Source organism: Zootoca vivipara, chromosome 6 (genome assembly GCF_965207765.1).
Source record: "Zootoca vivipara chromosome 6, rZooViv2.hap1.1, whole genome shotgun sequence".
Classification (NCBI taxonomy): domain Eukaryota; kingdom Metazoa; phylum Chordata; class Lepidosauria; order Squamata; family Lacertidae; genus Zootoca; species Zootoca vivipara.
In genome coordinates this window covers 55,013,466-55,030,012 of record NC_142589.1, presented here as the reverse complement: position 1 = coordinate 55,030,012, position 16,547 = coordinate 55,013,466, and the positions used below count along the sequence as shown (strand labels likewise).

The window sequence follows — 16,547 nt, the reverse complement described above, 5'->3', positions numbered from 1 at the left end:
TGCAGGAGAATGCACCCACCCACCTGACCATTTTACCTGCACAGACCCCTGGCTGCTGCAACTCATCAGGCTCAGGGCTTTCAAATTATTATTATTATTTCTAAAATTTATACACCGCTTGATTGTTTAGAAACCCTCAAAGCGGTTTACAAAAATAATTCTAGACACTGGAGATGTTTTAAGTCTGTGCCACTCCCTCTTCCCTATGGTTGGCAGAGCCAGAGCCCCTTAAGCAGGTTGTTTAGGTAAGTGGCAGCGGTTGGGGTGGGGGGCTGCCGGTTCAAAAAGACACAATTGGTCTCGGCCAGCCTTCACCAACCTGGTGCCATCTACATGTTTTGCACTACAACTGCCATGAGCCTCATGCTGGCTGGGGCTGATGGGAGCTGCAATCTGAAACATCTGGAGGCCTCCAGACCGGTGAAGGCTAGGTGTGGGGAAAGCTCCTGGGGATGATCCACCGCCCTTGTTCTCTTGCAGGCCCTCTCCTCCGTGGAGTCGGTGATGATGACGTACCCCTTCTTCTACAGACCACAGAACATGAAGATGGAAGATGGGTGGGGGCTGCACAGCCTTGAAGAATTCTACCAGCAAATAGCTGCAGATGTGAGTCACGAGGGTCTGCGGATTTGCAGAGGCAGAGAAAAGCAGGGGTGACGGCTGGGGGGGCAACTTTCCTCCCCTCCATGTCCAAAGGAGCAGCACCCCTTCGCTCCTTGCCAGCCTTGCAGATAGTGTGGACCACGAGCCATATTGCCCAGAGCAGGGCAGGAGTCTGCCGCAGAAGACAAGCCACTCCACCCCCATGTGCGTGTGTGTGCACGCACACACACACACCATTCACCCTGGCACCCATCAAAATGTCTCCTCTTCCCCCAGGGCAGGGCAAGCAATCCCACCCTATAGCCAACTCTTGACCTGAACTGCCCTATCCCCTTATCCCATAAAGGGTGGTGGGACATTTGGTCCCTGGAGGGGACACCCAACTGGATGACAGCATCAAAAGAAACAGTATTCTACTTGCCACTGGACTTGACAATTTCCAGATAAAATTTCCTCCCCCCCTTCAAATATCATTTTCATTTTACACTTGAAACAATAACATTTCAAATAAAAGAAATGCGCAATTAATATTGACTCCCCTTCACCCCCCTTTCCATGGTGCATTTTATTACTTTCTTATCCATTACATAATTCTAATTTCTCCCTATATCTTTTTTTCTACTTGCCACTGGCCTTGACAATTTCTGAATAAAACTTCCATTTCAAAAAATGACCAACTACACAGGGTATATAGAATCTACCTTAAAAATTGCATGTAATCATTTATTTTATCTACATCTGATTAAACCCCTGATTAAATGTAACACTTTTTTAAAGGCTGGTATTATAACAAGGACCTCCAATTTAACTGCCCCAATCCTTTCCTTTGGCCTGAAGTTTCCATGCAGTTTAAAGAAAACTGCATTAACTAAAATGCATTGTGGGTGGGGCTATATAACACCACACACACACCCCAACCTACCACTGTGGGGTTGGTAGACACACACCAAAGATGATGGGGAGGCTGAGGGAGGAGCTCAGTGCCAATCTACTGGGCTGCTTCTGGCTTAAGGGCAGCAGTTCCAGACCTCTGCCTTGCAGGCTACAAGAAACAATCTGACGTTGACCCACTTCCCAGACAGGTGCCTGGAGGCTCAGCTACGTCAATGAGGATTTTGGGGCCTGCTCCAGCTACCCGCCCGTTGTCATCGTGCCAACCAAAGTGGAGGAGGGAGCTCTGAGAGAGAGTGCCCGCTTCCGTCATGGGGGACGATTCCCCATTCTCAGCTATTACCACAAAAAGAATGGGACTGTGAGTCCACCTTCATTTCCAGTGTCTCTTTCCTGCACCCGTCTTCCCACAGACCACGCACTCCTAGTCTCCTGTGTTATTCTGCGGTGGAGGGTGGTGGTGGCAGAGCTTCAGAAAACAAGCTTGCCTGTTTTGTCTGAAGCTGAGCAAGTTATGCAAAATAATAATAATAAATCACTTATTTGGTAAATTAGTAAGCTGCCCTTCGGAGCAAGAATTAGGCAAGAAATGGTGCAATGTGAACTTGCATAACTGATGCACAGTTGTTATCTGTTGTGCAGTTACATTAGGAAGCTCCCTTGCCATGAGCCAGACCACTATCTAGCGAAAATAGTCCACTGCTCAATTATGGTCAGGGAAAGAACACAGGAAGAGTGCCTGATGCAAAGTCTAGCAGCTCTCTGGGGTTTCAGATAGGAGTGCCCTTTCCCAGCCCCATCAGAGGACTGAACCTAAACCATAGCTGCCAAGTTATCCCTTTTTTAAGGGAAATTCCCTTATGCTGAATAGGCTTCCTCGTGAGAAAAGGGAAAACTTGGCAGCTATGACCTGAACCTTTTGCATGAAAGCAAAAAGACTACCTCTTAAAAAAGATACTGTGGCATTTGAAAAGGTTCAGAAATGATCAAGGAGGGGATGGAGAGCCTGCCCTGTGGAGAAAGGTTGCAGCGGGTGGGACTTTTCAGTAAGAGGCGACATGATAGGGATTTATATAATTCTGCATGGTATGGAGAAAGTGGGAAGAGAAAAACTTTCCCTCCTCTCTCATAACGCTAGAACTTGCGAAGTTGAATGTGAGAAGATTCAGGACAGACAAAAGGAACTCCCTTCAAGCAGCTATGAAGCTATGGAACACACTCCCCCAGGAGGCAGTGAGGGCCACCAACTTGGCTGGACAAATTAATGGAGGCCATGGCTATCAATGGCTACTAGCCGTCATGGCTGTGCTCTGCCTCCACAGCCAGAGGCAGAAATGCTTCTAAATACCAGTTCCTGGAAACCGCAGAAGGGGAGAGAGCACTCTTGTGGTTGGGTCCTGCTTGTGGGTTTCTCGTTGGGGCACCTGGTCAACCACTGTGAGAACAGGATGCCAGGCTAGATGGGCCAACGGGCTCTTTTTCTGCACTTTACTACTGAGCTTGAGCCACCCCTGTTGCAAAGGATATTATTAACATTATTATTACTTCATGAAATTTATACACCGCTTGATTGTAAAAGCAAAACAAAACTCAGAGTGGTTTACAAAAAAAAGCATCAGTGAGAAAAATTAACAGCAAGACTTTCAGAAAGCTAAAAGAGCAATAGTCTAAAAACAGATGAGAAAGGATTGACTCCCTTGGCCCCTATGGCAGCGTTCCTGCAGGGATTTGCAATGATCACGGCAGGGGAAGAGAGCTCCGGTGCTGCCACAGAGGCCCCCTCACCCCCCACCTGCCCATCCTTCTCATGTTGCTTTGGCAGGTGATGCTCCGCAGCAGCCAACCCCTGGTGGGGCCCAACCGGAAGCGCTGCCAGAAGGATGAACTGCTGCTGCACGCTGTGCTGGCAGGGGGGGACCGTGGCTTCGTCCTGGAGACCAGGTCAGCGCAGGCAGCCAAGCAGGCAAGGATGCTGGGGGGAGGCACAGAGCACCGGAGTGCCTATCCTGGTTGGAAGAGATTTCACCGGCCTCTGGAGAGGTGAGCATGCTTTCAGGGCCCCAGAAATGAAATGGAGAAGTAGTTAACTAGAGCTCAACCGTCTAGCTCAGTGAGTGGCTTTGGGCTGGTGACCGTCTCTCTCAGTCTAACCTACATCCCAGGGTGGTTGTGAGGATAAAACAGGGAAGGGGGAACCACATTTGTATAAACTCCCTGCAGGAAAGGTGGGGTATGAATGTGAGAAATAAAACAATGAGCAGGGCACACCAGGGCACAAATGGAATGGAAAACCGATTTTAAAAGAAAAGCCGATTTTAAAAGAAAAAGTCCAAAGGAGAATAAGCAGAGCTGGGTGTGGTCTGTGCTTATGTGGCTCTGTCTACTTTGCAGGCATCACCTGGTTTACAGGTAATTTCTTCTGCTGAGATAGTACAGGAAATATCACTCTGATGATGGTCCTGGGATCAAACTACATTTCTCCAGATCCCAGACTATTTTCTTTTCTTTTCTTTTATTCTTTCATATCAGCAATTTTTTAAATACAATTTTACCAGTACCTACTCCCTCAAGGCTCCATCTATAACCAAACAGGTTAATAGCTCAAAAAGTAAAAGGCGGCTGTGTTGGTGCTTAATTCTCCTCCTGTCTCAAATTCGCAAAAAAAACAAAAAACAAAACTGCCATTTGCTCCGATTCAGCAGTAGAGCACAGGTTTTCCTGGGGAAAGTGCAGGGACAAAAAACAACAATACTCAGACATGGAGCTTTAAAAACACGGCAAAAAAAGGAAGTAGGGATGAGCAGAGGCATCCATCCTCCGATTGTGGAAGGAGAATGTAGCTTTCATGGCGAGTAGCCACCGAATGGCTTATCCTCCACATTTTGACCAAGTCTCCTTCTCTCTCTCTCTTTGCTCCTTCCCTGCCAAACCCCTCCCCCCTCCCGCAGGGGTCGTCCCCTCCAAGAGAGCTTCATCAAGCTGGTGGAGGCTTGCAACGACCCGTCCCACAACATGGACCGCTGGCTGAGCAAGCTTGAAGCCTCCAAATGGCTGTACCATGTCAAGGAAGCCCTGAGCACTGCTTGCCTTGCAGCCCAGTGCATGGACAGGTACTGATGCAGGCGGGGAGACCTAGACACCTCCTTCTATCCTATCCTCTGCAGCAGGCTGGGTTGATATGGGCTCAGGTGAACTCTGCAGAGGCAGGTGGAGAATAGACTAGAAAGGGGGATTAGAAAGGAGGGGTGAGAAGACAGTAGGAAAAGTCCCTTGAGCAGGACCACATTTCTGTTGGGCTGCGCAGGGTGGTGCCAAGCTACTGGGCATTCTGCGGCTTGCTTACAGGGAGGAGGCCTGCGTCTTGGTGCACGGAGCCGAAGGGACAGACACAACCTTGCTGGTGACAGCCCTTGCCCAGGTCATCCTGGATCCCAACTGCAGGACACTCGCCGGGTTCCAGGGGCTGCTGGAACGGGAGTGGATACAGGTACCGGTACCTGCGGCGGGTGGGGCTTCAAGTGCCAGGTCTCAGTATGAAGGGTGCCCTGCTGCCCTGCATCTTCAGATCCTATGGGGTTATCCTCAGTGCACCCTTTATCTCTAGCTTTACGTACTGACTTGTTATAAACCAGCCTTTTCCACAGAGGATAAGGCTACCATTAGCTCCTAATTGTGAAGGCTATACGGTAGCCTTGAGCAGATCTTTCTATATGGTGAGTCTTTGCCAGGGCAGTCTACAACTCCCATCAGCCCCAGAGAGCATGGCTGTATGATGCTGGGGTTGACGGGAACTGGGCCATGTTAGCAGGGCCTGATGGGAGTTGTAGTCCAAAATTATCTGGAATCCACCAGATTGGTGAAAGGCTGTTAAAAGCCATTCAAGCAAGCCTGTGTGCTAGAGGTATGTGTGGCCATCACATGCACACAGGAGGCCATAAGGACTAGTGTTATGTACTGAGCTGAATCCTAGAACAATAGGATTCAGAATCAGCGGGAGCTACCCAATCCAACTCCAGGTGGAAGTGTGAAATATACTCGGAGTCAAGAGTGAATTTCAACTAGCAATGCCCTTTTTATGTTCCCACCTGCCCACTGCTCCTTGCTGCTCCTCTCCTCCCAGGCTGGGCATCCGTTCTGCCTCCGCTGCACCCACTCGGCCTACTCCCATGTCCGTCTCAAGCATGAGGCGCCCACCTTCCTCCTCTTCCTTGACTGCGTCTGGCAACTGGGGCGCCAGTTTCCCTTATCGCTGGAGTTCAACGAGGGCTTCCTCTTGGCGCTCTTCGAGCACAGCTACGCGTCTCCCTATGGCACCTTCCTGTGCAACAATGAGAAAGAAAGGTGAGGCAAAAGTTGGGAGAGCGATACTGAGACTTGAGGCAAAGAGGCTTGGCAGTGGGGCAGACACCAAACAGCTTGACCAGGTCTTCAAAATGTCATCCAATGATTTGAACTGGGTCTTTGCGCTTTCATAGGCAGCTGCCCTATAGAGTCAGATCACTGGTTTATCTAACTCAGTCCTCTCCACACCAGAGGTGGGGAACTGGATCCAGCCAGCCAACCAGATCCTTAAATCTCCACCAGTGGGCAGGATCCCAGTGATTGTCAGGGCTTCAAACCATAGAGCTGGGCGCTGATGGTTGGTTTCCTGTGCCCTGGGCTTTGCTGGCCTGCAAGCCCCTCTTTGGCCCAGTGGCATCCTTATTTTTATAGGGGCAGGTGGGCAAGGCTTGGTTGAAATGGCCACACAAGCCAAATGGGGAGGCTGGCAGGCCTACTCTGACTGGCAGCAGCTTGCCACGGTTTCAGGCAGGGGTCTTGCCCAGCTGTGCCTTGAGATGCCATCGACTGAACAGGGGACCCTCTACATGCAAAGTAGACCTTCTGCCACTAAGCTATGGCCCCACACTGCCAGAAAGTATGCAGGTGTCCTGCTCCTGAACTGCGACTCCTCCAATCTAACGGCAGTCAGGGCAAGGAGAGAAATGGATGGCAACAGCTCAAGTGTTCACAGGAAGCTCACACAATCAAAAAGCCCATGGGACATTCCAATGCAACTCTTGCATTGTTACCGGTACTGGCTCTTATAAATTACAGCGCCACATGGTGGAGGTGAAGAGCAGGAAAGGCAGAACTTCTGCACCATGGTAAAGGTAAAGGGACCCCTGACCATTAGGTCCAGTCGTGACTGACTCTGGGGTTGCGGGACTCATCTCGTGTTATTGGCCGAGGGAGCCGGCGTACAGCTTCCAAGTCATGTGGCCAGCATGACAAAGCCGCTTCTGGCAAACCAGAGCAGCACGTGGAAACGCCGTTTACCTTCCCGCTGTAGCGGTACCTATTTATCTACTTGCACTTTGACGTGCTTTCGAACTGCTAGGTGGGCAGGAGTTGGGACCGAGCAACGGGAGCTCACCCCTTCGCAGGGATTCGAACCGCCCACCTTCTGATCGGCAAGCCCTAGGCTCCGTGGTTTAACCCACGTGGTTTAACCCCGTGGTTTAACTATCCCCGTGCAGGTTGAGTGATTATATAAATCTAGACACACACAAACAAATGCAGAGGCTGGTGCCCCTGCTTGCATTGTTCCCCAACCCCACCTACACCTCTGCCAACCACTCCAGCCCCATCCTTCCCTTTACATCTCACCCAAATCCCCATCCTCACACAGCTCCCCTGTGTCCTGCCACCCCTGCTTTATTCAAACCTCTGATGTTGTTTAAAACCACCATTTTTAAACCTGCCTATTCTTCTGCTCCCATCTCCCTTCCTGGCCTCATGCAAAACCAGGTTTGTAGTGTGGCCATCTTCTAATGGAGACTGTGTGGTGACAGCCTTACATTTTTATGTGTATGGGAGAGAGAGACAAAGAGAAAACACACACAGACACACACTCTAATTTCACAGGGAAATGTCACCATCAGGTGTGAAATTGCCACCATGCTTTCATGGTTACTCGTTCTTACGGATGCAACCCCCATGTGGTGAAACAGAGATGCAGCCACAAGATGGGAGGGGCACCCAAAAGCTACAAGTACAAAACAGCCTACGCACATCCGATTGCAGTTGCTCACATCAGCCCTCTCTATTGTCAAGATCTCAGGATTCATTGTCATTGTAGAACTCAGGATAGGATTGGGGAACTCACGGCCCTCTTTCATTCTTGATCACTGGCCACATTGGCTGTTGGTGGGAACCGCAAGGTCTCCCTCCTTGCCCTAACAGGAGTGCTCAAGTTTCTGGTTCAGACCCTCCCAGCCAGCCAGATCCTCCCTCCAGGGTGACCCTCCTGCCCCCAAACTGCAGGGTAGTTCAACAGGTGCAGCACCCGTGTATTATATTATTAAGCACTTCTACACATTCTAGCATAGCCTTTACCAACCAGGTTTCTTCCAGAGGTTGATACTGTTCTAGCTCAGACCTACCCCGCAAGAGGGACTAAAATGTCACCATCTCCCCCTGCAGGAAGCTCTGTGAAGTGAAGGAGAAGACACACTCACTCTGGCCCTGGCTGAACAGCAAAGTGGGGGAGTTCCTGAATCCGCTCTATGCACACAACCCCTTGGTTATCTGGCCATCGGTGGAGCCGCAGAGTTTGCTGCTCTGGCAAGGTAGGATAGATAAGTCAATTCTCTCTCAAAATAGGGACACCAACTTGCTTTATTTGCACTCTGTGGTCTGTAACCAAACCCAAGCCCCCCACCATATCAGGACAGAATTATGAGAGGAATTCAATATAGCACTAAAACAAATGTTTCATCAGCACAAGCGTTTCTGGTTACATGATGGAACAACCTCCTCTCTCCCTTCCCCCAACTTGCTTTGGAGCATGGAGGGAGTAGGGGAAGGCCCATTGCACTAGCAGGAACCAAAGCATTGGTTCCCACAAGTGGAATTACTTGATTTTAGAAGCTCCAATGTGTCACAGTGCTGGCAAATTTTCAGTCTTCTTGAGGACTTGAAACTTTATTTTTTTAAATAAATAAATTTGTGGACAACTTTGTATTGCTAATTTCCATAACATTTAAAAACTGGGATGGGGTATCCTTTTAAATAAACTTTAATTCACTTTAGCAATTCTCTTATACATTGGGGCTTCAAAGAACATTTTAGTCCTTTGCAATTGTGGTACAATCAAACCCTTTTATTGCATATCCATTTCACTGACTGATTCGGATTATGCTACAACATGCCCATTTGGGATATCCAAATACCTTTCCTATTCCTTCAGCTGCAGCATTTTACTCGATATTCCTCTTCCAGACTATTAGTTATGGTGATACAATACTGCTATCATCCCAATCACAGCAAGAGCCCAGAGTCGAAGGGGAGTAGGAGAGGAAATAACTTTAATTACTGTACTACTTTTTCAACCTGCTATATATGGGGATATAGATATTAATCTAACAATTTCCTACAGGCTTATTCCTCCGCTGGGTCCGCTCATCCCACTATCTAGATGACGCATGGGGAGAAATTCAGAAAATAGTGAAGTCCACACAGGAAGACTGAGTGGGATGGCACCAAAGCAGACTGCAGCACAAGCCATTTCAAAAGCAGAAACCAAAGAACTGGGAAGGAAACGATCAGCCACAGCCTGGTTTCTGCTGTGCTGGAAACCAGCAAGCACAGAGCTATCAAGGAGAGTAAATGGTGCTGGTCACTAACCATGTTGTGAACCCAGCCCTTGTTTGTGTGAGAGATTTGTACAGTGGTACCTCTGGTTAAGAACTTAATTCGTTCCGGAGGTCCGTTCTTAACCTGAAACTGTTCTTAACCTGAGGTACTAATTTAGCTAATGGGGCCTCCCACTGCCGGCTGCCACACGATTTCTGTTCTCATCCTGAGGTAAAGTTCTTAACCCGAGGTACTACTTCTGGGTTAGCAGTCTGTAACCTGAAGCGTTTGTTACCCGAGGTACCACTGTAAATAGGAGAATTTCCCCACTGGATACAGAGCCGGTCACTAAAGTCTGACAATTAAAAGACACTTCATGTTGGACTACACAAGTTGCCAGATCTTTGTGTAGTCTAATTATTCAGGCTTCTCATCAAGGAAATAATCCTGTGCTTAGAGTAAGTTTGGCAAGTGGGCAAAGTGTTTTGGTGGGGTTTCCTCCAGAATATGATCTTAAAAAGTGAACAACTTAGTTGAATATGTCCTTCTGCAGAATCAGGCCATGAGTCAGACCATCCAGCCCAGGGCCATCTCCCTTAGCTTTCCCTTTCAAGTGGTTTTCCAGACTCGTGATTCCCCTCTGCCCTAGGGAGCACAGCCATGCTGGTTGAGGCTAATGAGAGTTGTGAGTCCAAAACATCAGTTTGGGGAAAGCTTGATCTACTCCAACTGGGAGCTAGTCTCCAGCAGAGCAAGGGCTTCCTTCACCTTCCTGCCAAGGGCCCTTTTACCAGAAAATGCCATGGGGAAATTGAACCTTGGGCCTTCTACATGCAAGGCATTTGCTGGGCCACTTGGTCCAATAACAGCATTTATGCCTTTTATTCTGGTTTTTGGACACCTGAGATGTGTCTTTTTAGTACCTGCCCTATTCTTCTGGTTGTAAGGCCTGCTGACTCAGGCCAGTGGCCTATCTAGTCTGGCATCCTGTTCTCACCATGAGCAAGCAGAACATGAGCACAAGAGCGGTCTCCTATCCTGCCATTTCCAACTCCTGTTCAGAAGTATTGCTGCCTCCAGCTGTGAAGGTACAGTAGAGGCATGGCTGGTAGCCATTGAAAGCCCTCTCCCCCATGATTGTAAGTTGTTCTGACTGATTTTAATATTCTGTTTTTATACGGTTGTAACTTGCTGCGGGACCTTGTGGTGAAGGATGGGTAAGAAATCCAGTCTGTACCATTACAACTACTACAAATGCCCTGGGAATTATGCGCATCTTGAGAAAGGAAGGAAAATTATGCAGCGAGACCACCCAAATCCTAAGGCTAAATTCGAAGGCCCACGTAAACTATTCCCCTTCAACAAATCTGCATAAAATGACCAAGTGTTAAAAGAGTAACAAAAGACATAAACAGCTAAGAAATTCAAACACACTCCTACTGTAGCTGGAAACAAGAGTGATGATTTATTATTTCCTTCTGTATAACTTTTATAAATATGCCAAGCATGGCAGGAAGCAGCTGTTCCCAAGAACAGACAAGAAGCTGGACATTCTCGTGTTTCTCCAGAACCCAGCACCAGTTATAGTGCACTGTTCTCTGCTTCAGTCTGTGCATCTCCACTAAACCTCCTTAGGAACAAGCAGAAATCCAGAAGGCAACTGTAGAAAGGGGAGGAGGAAGGGGCTGGTTCAAACTTCAAACTCAAATTCAAAGTACTGGGGATCAAAATAATGGATGCGAACATAGCCGTCCTCTCCACCGCTGCTGTAACTGAAAGCAGGAACAAAGCAGAAACAAAGTTATAGATTCAATTCCAGGAGTTCCACATTTCACCCTGGTGAGATGCATACCCGCTTAGAACACAGGGAGATGGACACCCTTACCTCTTTCCATCAGGGTGGAAAGCGACACTGTTAATAGGGCCAAAGTGGCCCTTGACTCTCCCAAATTCTTCCTCAACGCCCAGGTGGAAGAACCTAGAACCACGAAGGAAAAGGCAGTGAGATACAAGCAACAGAGCCCAGATGTTGATGCTGAGACTATCTTCAACATACCTCACCAAAGGGGTAACCATTGCCTACTGGTTGCTTGGGGAATTGACTGCATCACCACCATCACCCCCTTGCAGGAATAGGAGAAGCCAAAATTTGCTCACCTGGCCTCAAACTTGCCAATCCTGGTGGAAGTGGTCGTCACATCCATGGCCTCCTGTCCACCACCCAACACCACCTGCCAAAGAGGGAATGGGGGATGGGGAGAGAACACCTCAGTCACACACTCCTTTGTAGCATGTTAATGGGCCAAGGACTCAGAGCCCAATACATGATGTCTTCACTTTCCACCACACAGCAAAACATACTAACCAAGGATAGCCTAACTTCTGTCTACAGTCTGGTAACCTCTAGATTAGATTTGCAATGCATTGTACATGGGGCTGCTTTTGAAGCTGCTTCAGAAATGGCAGCTAGTGCTATAGAGTCTTGTGTGTCTTAGGACCCCAATACCTCAAGGACCACCTCTCCCCATATGAGCTGACCCAGACCTTGCAATCATCATCTGAGGCCCTTCTCCATCGGGCCCCACTGTAGGAGGTCTGGAGGGTGGCAACATGCAAGAGGCCTTTTTCAGTGCTAGCTCCCTGCTGGTGGAATGCTCCCCCCCGGCACAATCATTACATACCATCAGGCACCAGAGAAAAAACATGTCAGGCATTTGGCTTTTAATTATGTGTGACCTCCTTCAGTGGGTAGCGCATTTTAAAAATATGCCTTTTTTAAAAATATGAATGTGTTTCAGAGTTTTTTCCTGTTCTGTTCAATGCTGGTTTAAATGTATGTGTTATTTATTGTTGTAAGTCGCTGTGGGTAACTTTTTTAAAAAGCAACCAATAAGTTTAATAAGAAATACTTAAATACTGTACATAAATAAATAATATACTGGTGTTCTAGTGCCCACATGAATTCTAGGAGTTCTCCCAGCAACCAGACAACAGGGATGATAATCAATAATCAATACTTTAAGCTCTGGCCCACCCGAGTGTCTCCAAGGGGTATAGAATCATAGAGTTGGAAGAGACCACAAGGGCCATCCAGTCCAACGCCCTGCCAAGCAGGGTAGAGAAATGGGGAACCCTAGCCAATGCTCCCTGCTTGCTCTTTCACTCTTGAGTCTTGCCCCTCCATCTCTCAGTGTATTGTCACATCACACCTACCCAATCCTACTGAAGCCAGGAGGAGCTGGCAAAGGAGGCAATGCACAACCAACAGCATATATTCAAAAGGTAACATACGAGTCTAGCATCTCTGTCTCACATGGGGAAGATCTTTCACAAGCCTCTGGGACTCTATGAATGTCTAGCTATGAGGACGGGTGGGGATGCCCCGAAACAAGGGAGAGGTGCCCCATATGGCCCACCAACATACATGATCAAAGATGGGGGAGAGGGCTGCAGAGTTCACTGGCCGCTCTGTCCGGAACGTCTTCAGGTGGTCAAGCGTCGTGCAGTCAAACAGCTGCAGAGGAAGAAGTGAATTGGCAGAAGCCTTCTTAGCACACGCATCTCTTAAAGGCACAAAGCATCAGAGTCCTGGGAAAGGTCCCAGTCACCCGCCCTGGGAATGCCACAGCATCATGCCTAACCAGACGAGCACAAGAAGCAGAATTATCAGCCACTGCAGAGACCACCCAATGGCGATGGCAGCAGGCAGCCCATTGCGGTGGCTGCAGCAAGCACAAAACAGACCTCAGAAGCCAAGGAGGGCTTCTTCTGATTGATGGTGCATTGTGACATGCACTGATTTATTACACTGTTTTAAGCAATCTTCAGTCCTTTGTCCAGCTGAGACAGGAGCCCCAGGCTGTGCCACCAATTCCAAACCAGGAAACTGCTATTTGGTGCAAGCAGCTCTTGTGCCATATCAAACTTAAGAGCCTGGCAGCTGGATCAGGCCAATGGTGCATCTAGTTTAGCATTCTCTTATCACAGTGGCCACCCAGAGTCCCAAATGGGAAGCCCACAAGCAGGACCCAGGCACAAGAGTACTCCTTCCACCTGTGATTCTCAGCAACTGGGAGTCAGATGTGTACTGCCTTCAACAGTGGAAATGGAACCTATTCATAAAAGCCTTCTCTTCCAGCACTTCCTAGTATGCTAAAACATGGATGGGGAGTATGGGAAGCTTCCTTTTGGGGTCACCTTTTTACCTCTCCGTGGCTACTAATGGGTTTTGCACCAATCTCAAATTCCACACTTAAAGAGGGCAAATCAGGGAAATATGCAGGACGCACCTTGGCAGTGTTATCCTTGGAGGCAGTGATGAACATGGTCATGTCTCGAGAGGTCTGAATGTCATTGATCTGTTTGGTGTGCTCTTTGACGTTCATGAGGACCTCTCCTGACTAAAAGAGGAAAGAGAGGTGAAGGAAACTGAGCACCTCCAGACCAATGGAGGAAGAAACCACATCTTTCTCAAGTCCTGAATAAAACAGCCCATCCAAAACAGCTGACATGCATAAAAAAGAGAGACAAACAATACAAGACAATTTGTCATTTGGTTATCAGCTGCAGCTCACAGTTCCAACCCACACTAACCTTTGCACTGAACTGGTTCAACTCCCCGTTCTCATGTCCCGCAATAATGTATTCCCCAAGGGGACCCCAAACAGCGCTGGTGATTTTGGAATCACTACAGGGGATCTTCATGTATGGCTCGTTGTCCTCTGTAGACAAAGCAAAACAGGGTGAGATTCAGAGATGCCAAAGGGCAGGGGAGGCAGCCACCCATCCCAACCCTGAGCCCTCCACCTAGTGGCCTCACCAATCTGGCTGGAGTCACGGAGGTCAAAGAAGCTCACAAAACACTGGTAGCCCATTTGTTTGTCTGTGGAAAACATGATGATGTTCCCTCCAAAGTCAAAGCCGCAGGTACGCACGGCTGAGTTGGTCTTGACCAGAGCAAGCTGCTTCCCTAAGGCAAAAGACATCACACATAAAACTAGCCTGAAGGAAGGTATGCAAATCTCTGTATACCAGGTCCATCAGTTCTGACCTGCTCTCCAAGGCCTCAGGCACAGGAGTAGGGTGGTTGGGGAACGAGAGCTTTCCCAGCTCTGCTACCAGAGGCTTTTCAACCAGGGATGCCGAGGACTGGATTCTGGTACCTTACTGATTCAAAACCAGTGTGCTGCAGCCCACCTCTTATCGTCAGATAAGCGCCTGCCAAGCTTAAGAGTTCAATCCTACACGTTTACCCAGAGGCAAGACCAAATGGGTTCAGTGGGGCCTTTTCCCAAATCAGCCTTAAGTTGATAGGTTTTTAATCCAGCCTTCCCCAAACTGGCACCCATCAGATGTTCTGGCTTACAACTCCCATCAGCCTCAGGCATCTCCACCCTGCCTCACTATGGAGTGCTCCCATCATTCCACAAAAGCTTTTGTTTGAGGTTCTACCTGTCTCACAGTCCCAGAGCCGGCAGCTGTTGTCTGCAGAGCCTGTCAGCACATGCCTCGTGTCCCCTATAGGAGCAGTCAAGGAACCAAAACACAATTATGTACAACTTACAGAAGGAGGTGTATATGACTTACTGCACAGCTTCAAGTATCCATACCAAATGAATTCCAAAGCATGGCTCATCCAACTGCACAAGCCTTTTGCTGTCAGGTGTCTGGGGCAAAACTTCAACATCTTTCATATGAATCTAAGCATCCAGGAAGTTTCTTTTAACCAATCTGTATTCTTTAAAAAGTAGGTGTTCTGTAGGGTTATTACGATCTACTAATATGTTCAAAGTCATATTTGTACTAATTAGCCTCTTAGTCAAACTCATAAATTTGGTTATTGTCTGTGAAAGTCAAGCACTATGACCCTTGTCTCCTTGATGGTACAGGCAGCTACTGTAATCCCCAAATTAGAGGTCAAAAATAACATTAATGTAAGGCCCAGCCACTACTCCAGGAGTAGCCAATGCAGTGTCCATGTTCCTGGACTCAGCTCCCATCAGCCCCAGCCAGAATGCCCAATCAATGGTCAGGGATATAGGAGCTGGGAATACAGAAATATTGGCTATGCCTCCACTACTCTCTGAAATGCTCACTCCAACTGCAAAGTCTCTCAAGAGTATCTCAACTTAATACTTGAAAAAGGGTCAAAAATACCAAAGGATACAGTCAGCATCCACACACCAGACTGCGCCAGTATGTCCGCTGTATGTGCCGAGTCTCTCCCCGTTGACAGAGTACCAAACATTAACAATCTGATAAAAGAAGAATAATCATATTATGAAAATGCACCCAAAACAGAAAGACAAGAACAAAATTACCACCCTCTAGTCTACCTGATTTTGGACAATGTATTGACTACTTAATGGCTTGTGAGAAGCAAACAAATTTGCACTGAATTTTGGTGAGGGGGAAGTACTGGAAGAACTGTTTATATGGTTAACTACAAATCAGCAATACCTTCAAAAGGAAAAGAAAATAATATGCTAAATAGGCAACAATGTATACTTTTTAAAGGCAGCAAGAAGTTGCGACTGTGAGAAAGGTGTAGAAAAGAACAGTTCGAGGAAAACATACCGGATCTTTTGCTACTGTGAATAACAAGTCTCCTTCCCTGTTATATTTGATCTGAGTAATTGATCTCTCGTGGCCTTGCAACAATATGGGTTTCTGTGAAGAAATGTACTATTAAATCACATATTCTTTATTACCCACCCTTCAACCTAAGGTCTCGGGGTGGGTTACAACATTAAAGAAGTTTAAAACAACTTTAAATTCATAAAATCCTCAGTTTAGTTGTTGAGCTGAACATTAGTTACTAAAACCACAAATAACTACAATCTATTTAGACTCCACGCACAGGATCTGCAATAGGACCCTTCAGATATACGGCAGGAATGAAGCTCTCTTTAATAAGGCCATTTCGGTAAGGCAAGCCAAGAGGGTGAGGGCGGGGAGGGAAGGGGGAAATTGTCATTTCAACAGCATCGCAAGGCGCTCGCTCTCCCCCCCCCCACCTCTGCCGTGTAGAGGAAATACCGTAGTTCGGCCATTACTACTTTTTAAACCTACCGAGCAAAGCAATTGGTGGGTTATCAGACGAGGAAGGGGGGTGTCGGCGTTTGTGGGTTGGGGGGAAGAATATAAACAAGACAAGGAGGCAGTCTGGATTTAGGGTGTGGCGGCTTCCGAAAGCGTCGTGCGCGCACACGGACACGCGTCCCGTTTCTGCGCGGGGCTCGAAAGAAACAAGCATGAAAACAACCCGCAGTGCGGCCTATAAAAGCCTACAGGTAAAGCGCACAGGCGGTAAAACAACGCCCGGGTCAATTAAGAAACCCCATTCGATAAATCCGGAGGGCGGCGGGGGATAAAGGGAGTCTTACCATGGCTGCGGTGAAGAGACGCCACCGGGAACAGCAACGGCGCCACGAGCG

At 48.0% G+C, this 16,547-nt stretch overlaps 3 protein-coding genes across 10 annotated transcripts in view; 1 reads left to right on the top strand and 2 right to left on the bottom strand.

The window, feature by feature from the left end:
* The window catches only part of FAM167B (family with sequence similarity 167 member B), a 20,174-nt gene extending 18,194 nt beyond the window's left edge, over positions 1–1,980 (bottom strand). The window contains exon 1 of the mRNA XM_035117653.3: positions 1,866–1,980. The gene's annotated coding sequence lies outside the window, so the exon portion shown is untranslated. The remainder of the gene's footprint in view (positions 1–1,865) is intronic.
* LOC118086249 (myotubularin-related protein 9-like) overlaps positions 1–12,054 on the top strand; it is a 21,891-nt gene extending 9,837 nt beyond the window's left edge. For 7 of the 8 annotated variants that reach the window (XM_035117647.3, XM_088672235.1, XM_088672234.1 and 4 more), the window contains 8 exons: positions 481–606; positions 1,682–1,855; positions 3,317–3,534; positions 4,443–4,604; positions 4,840–4,981; positions 5,615–5,835; positions 7,960–8,105; positions 8,915–9,503. In XM_035117647.3, coding sequence (XP_034973538.3) covers positions 481–606; positions 1,682–1,855; positions 3,317–3,534; positions 4,443–4,604; positions 4,840–4,981; positions 5,615–5,835; positions 7,960–8,105; positions 8,915–9,006 — 1,281 coding nt within the window. In that variant the 3' untranslated portion in view covers positions 9,007–9,503. Of the gene's footprint in view, positions 1–480; positions 607–1,681; positions 1,856–3,316; positions 3,535–4,442; positions 4,605–4,839; positions 4,982–5,614; positions 5,836–7,959; positions 8,106–8,914 lie in introns of all 8 variants that reach the window. The other variant, XM_035117645.3, reaches the window with a different exon arrangement.
* On the bottom strand, positions 10,552–16,547 carry EIF3I (eukaryotic translation initiation factor 3 subunit I). The gene is made up of 11 exons (XM_035117651.3): positions 16,497–16,547; positions 15,688–15,780; positions 15,278–15,365; positions 14,563–14,628; positions 13,931–14,080; positions 13,705–13,832; positions 13,401–13,511; positions 12,536–12,625; positions 11,269–11,342; positions 10,997–11,089; positions 10,552–10,883 (listed from the first exon to the last, which is right to left on the bottom strand). Exons 1-11 carry the CDS (start codon positions 16,497–16,499, stop codon positions 10,802–10,804), a joined length of 978 nt encoding a protein of 325 aa, XP_034973542.1. The 5' UTR covers positions 16,500–16,547; the 3' UTR covers positions 10,552–10,801.

Coding starts and splice junctions, on each gene's coding strand:
- EIF3I (XM_035117651.3), bottom strand. Junction 14,629..15,277: donor CTGGTGTGTGGATGCTGACT/GTATCCTTTGGT, acceptor CTGCTCCTATAG/GGGACACGAGGCATGTGCTG. Junction 11,343..12,535: donor TCTCCCCCATCTTTGATCAT/GTATGTTGGTGG, acceptor CCTCTTTGGCAG/GTGGTGTTGGGTGGTGGACA.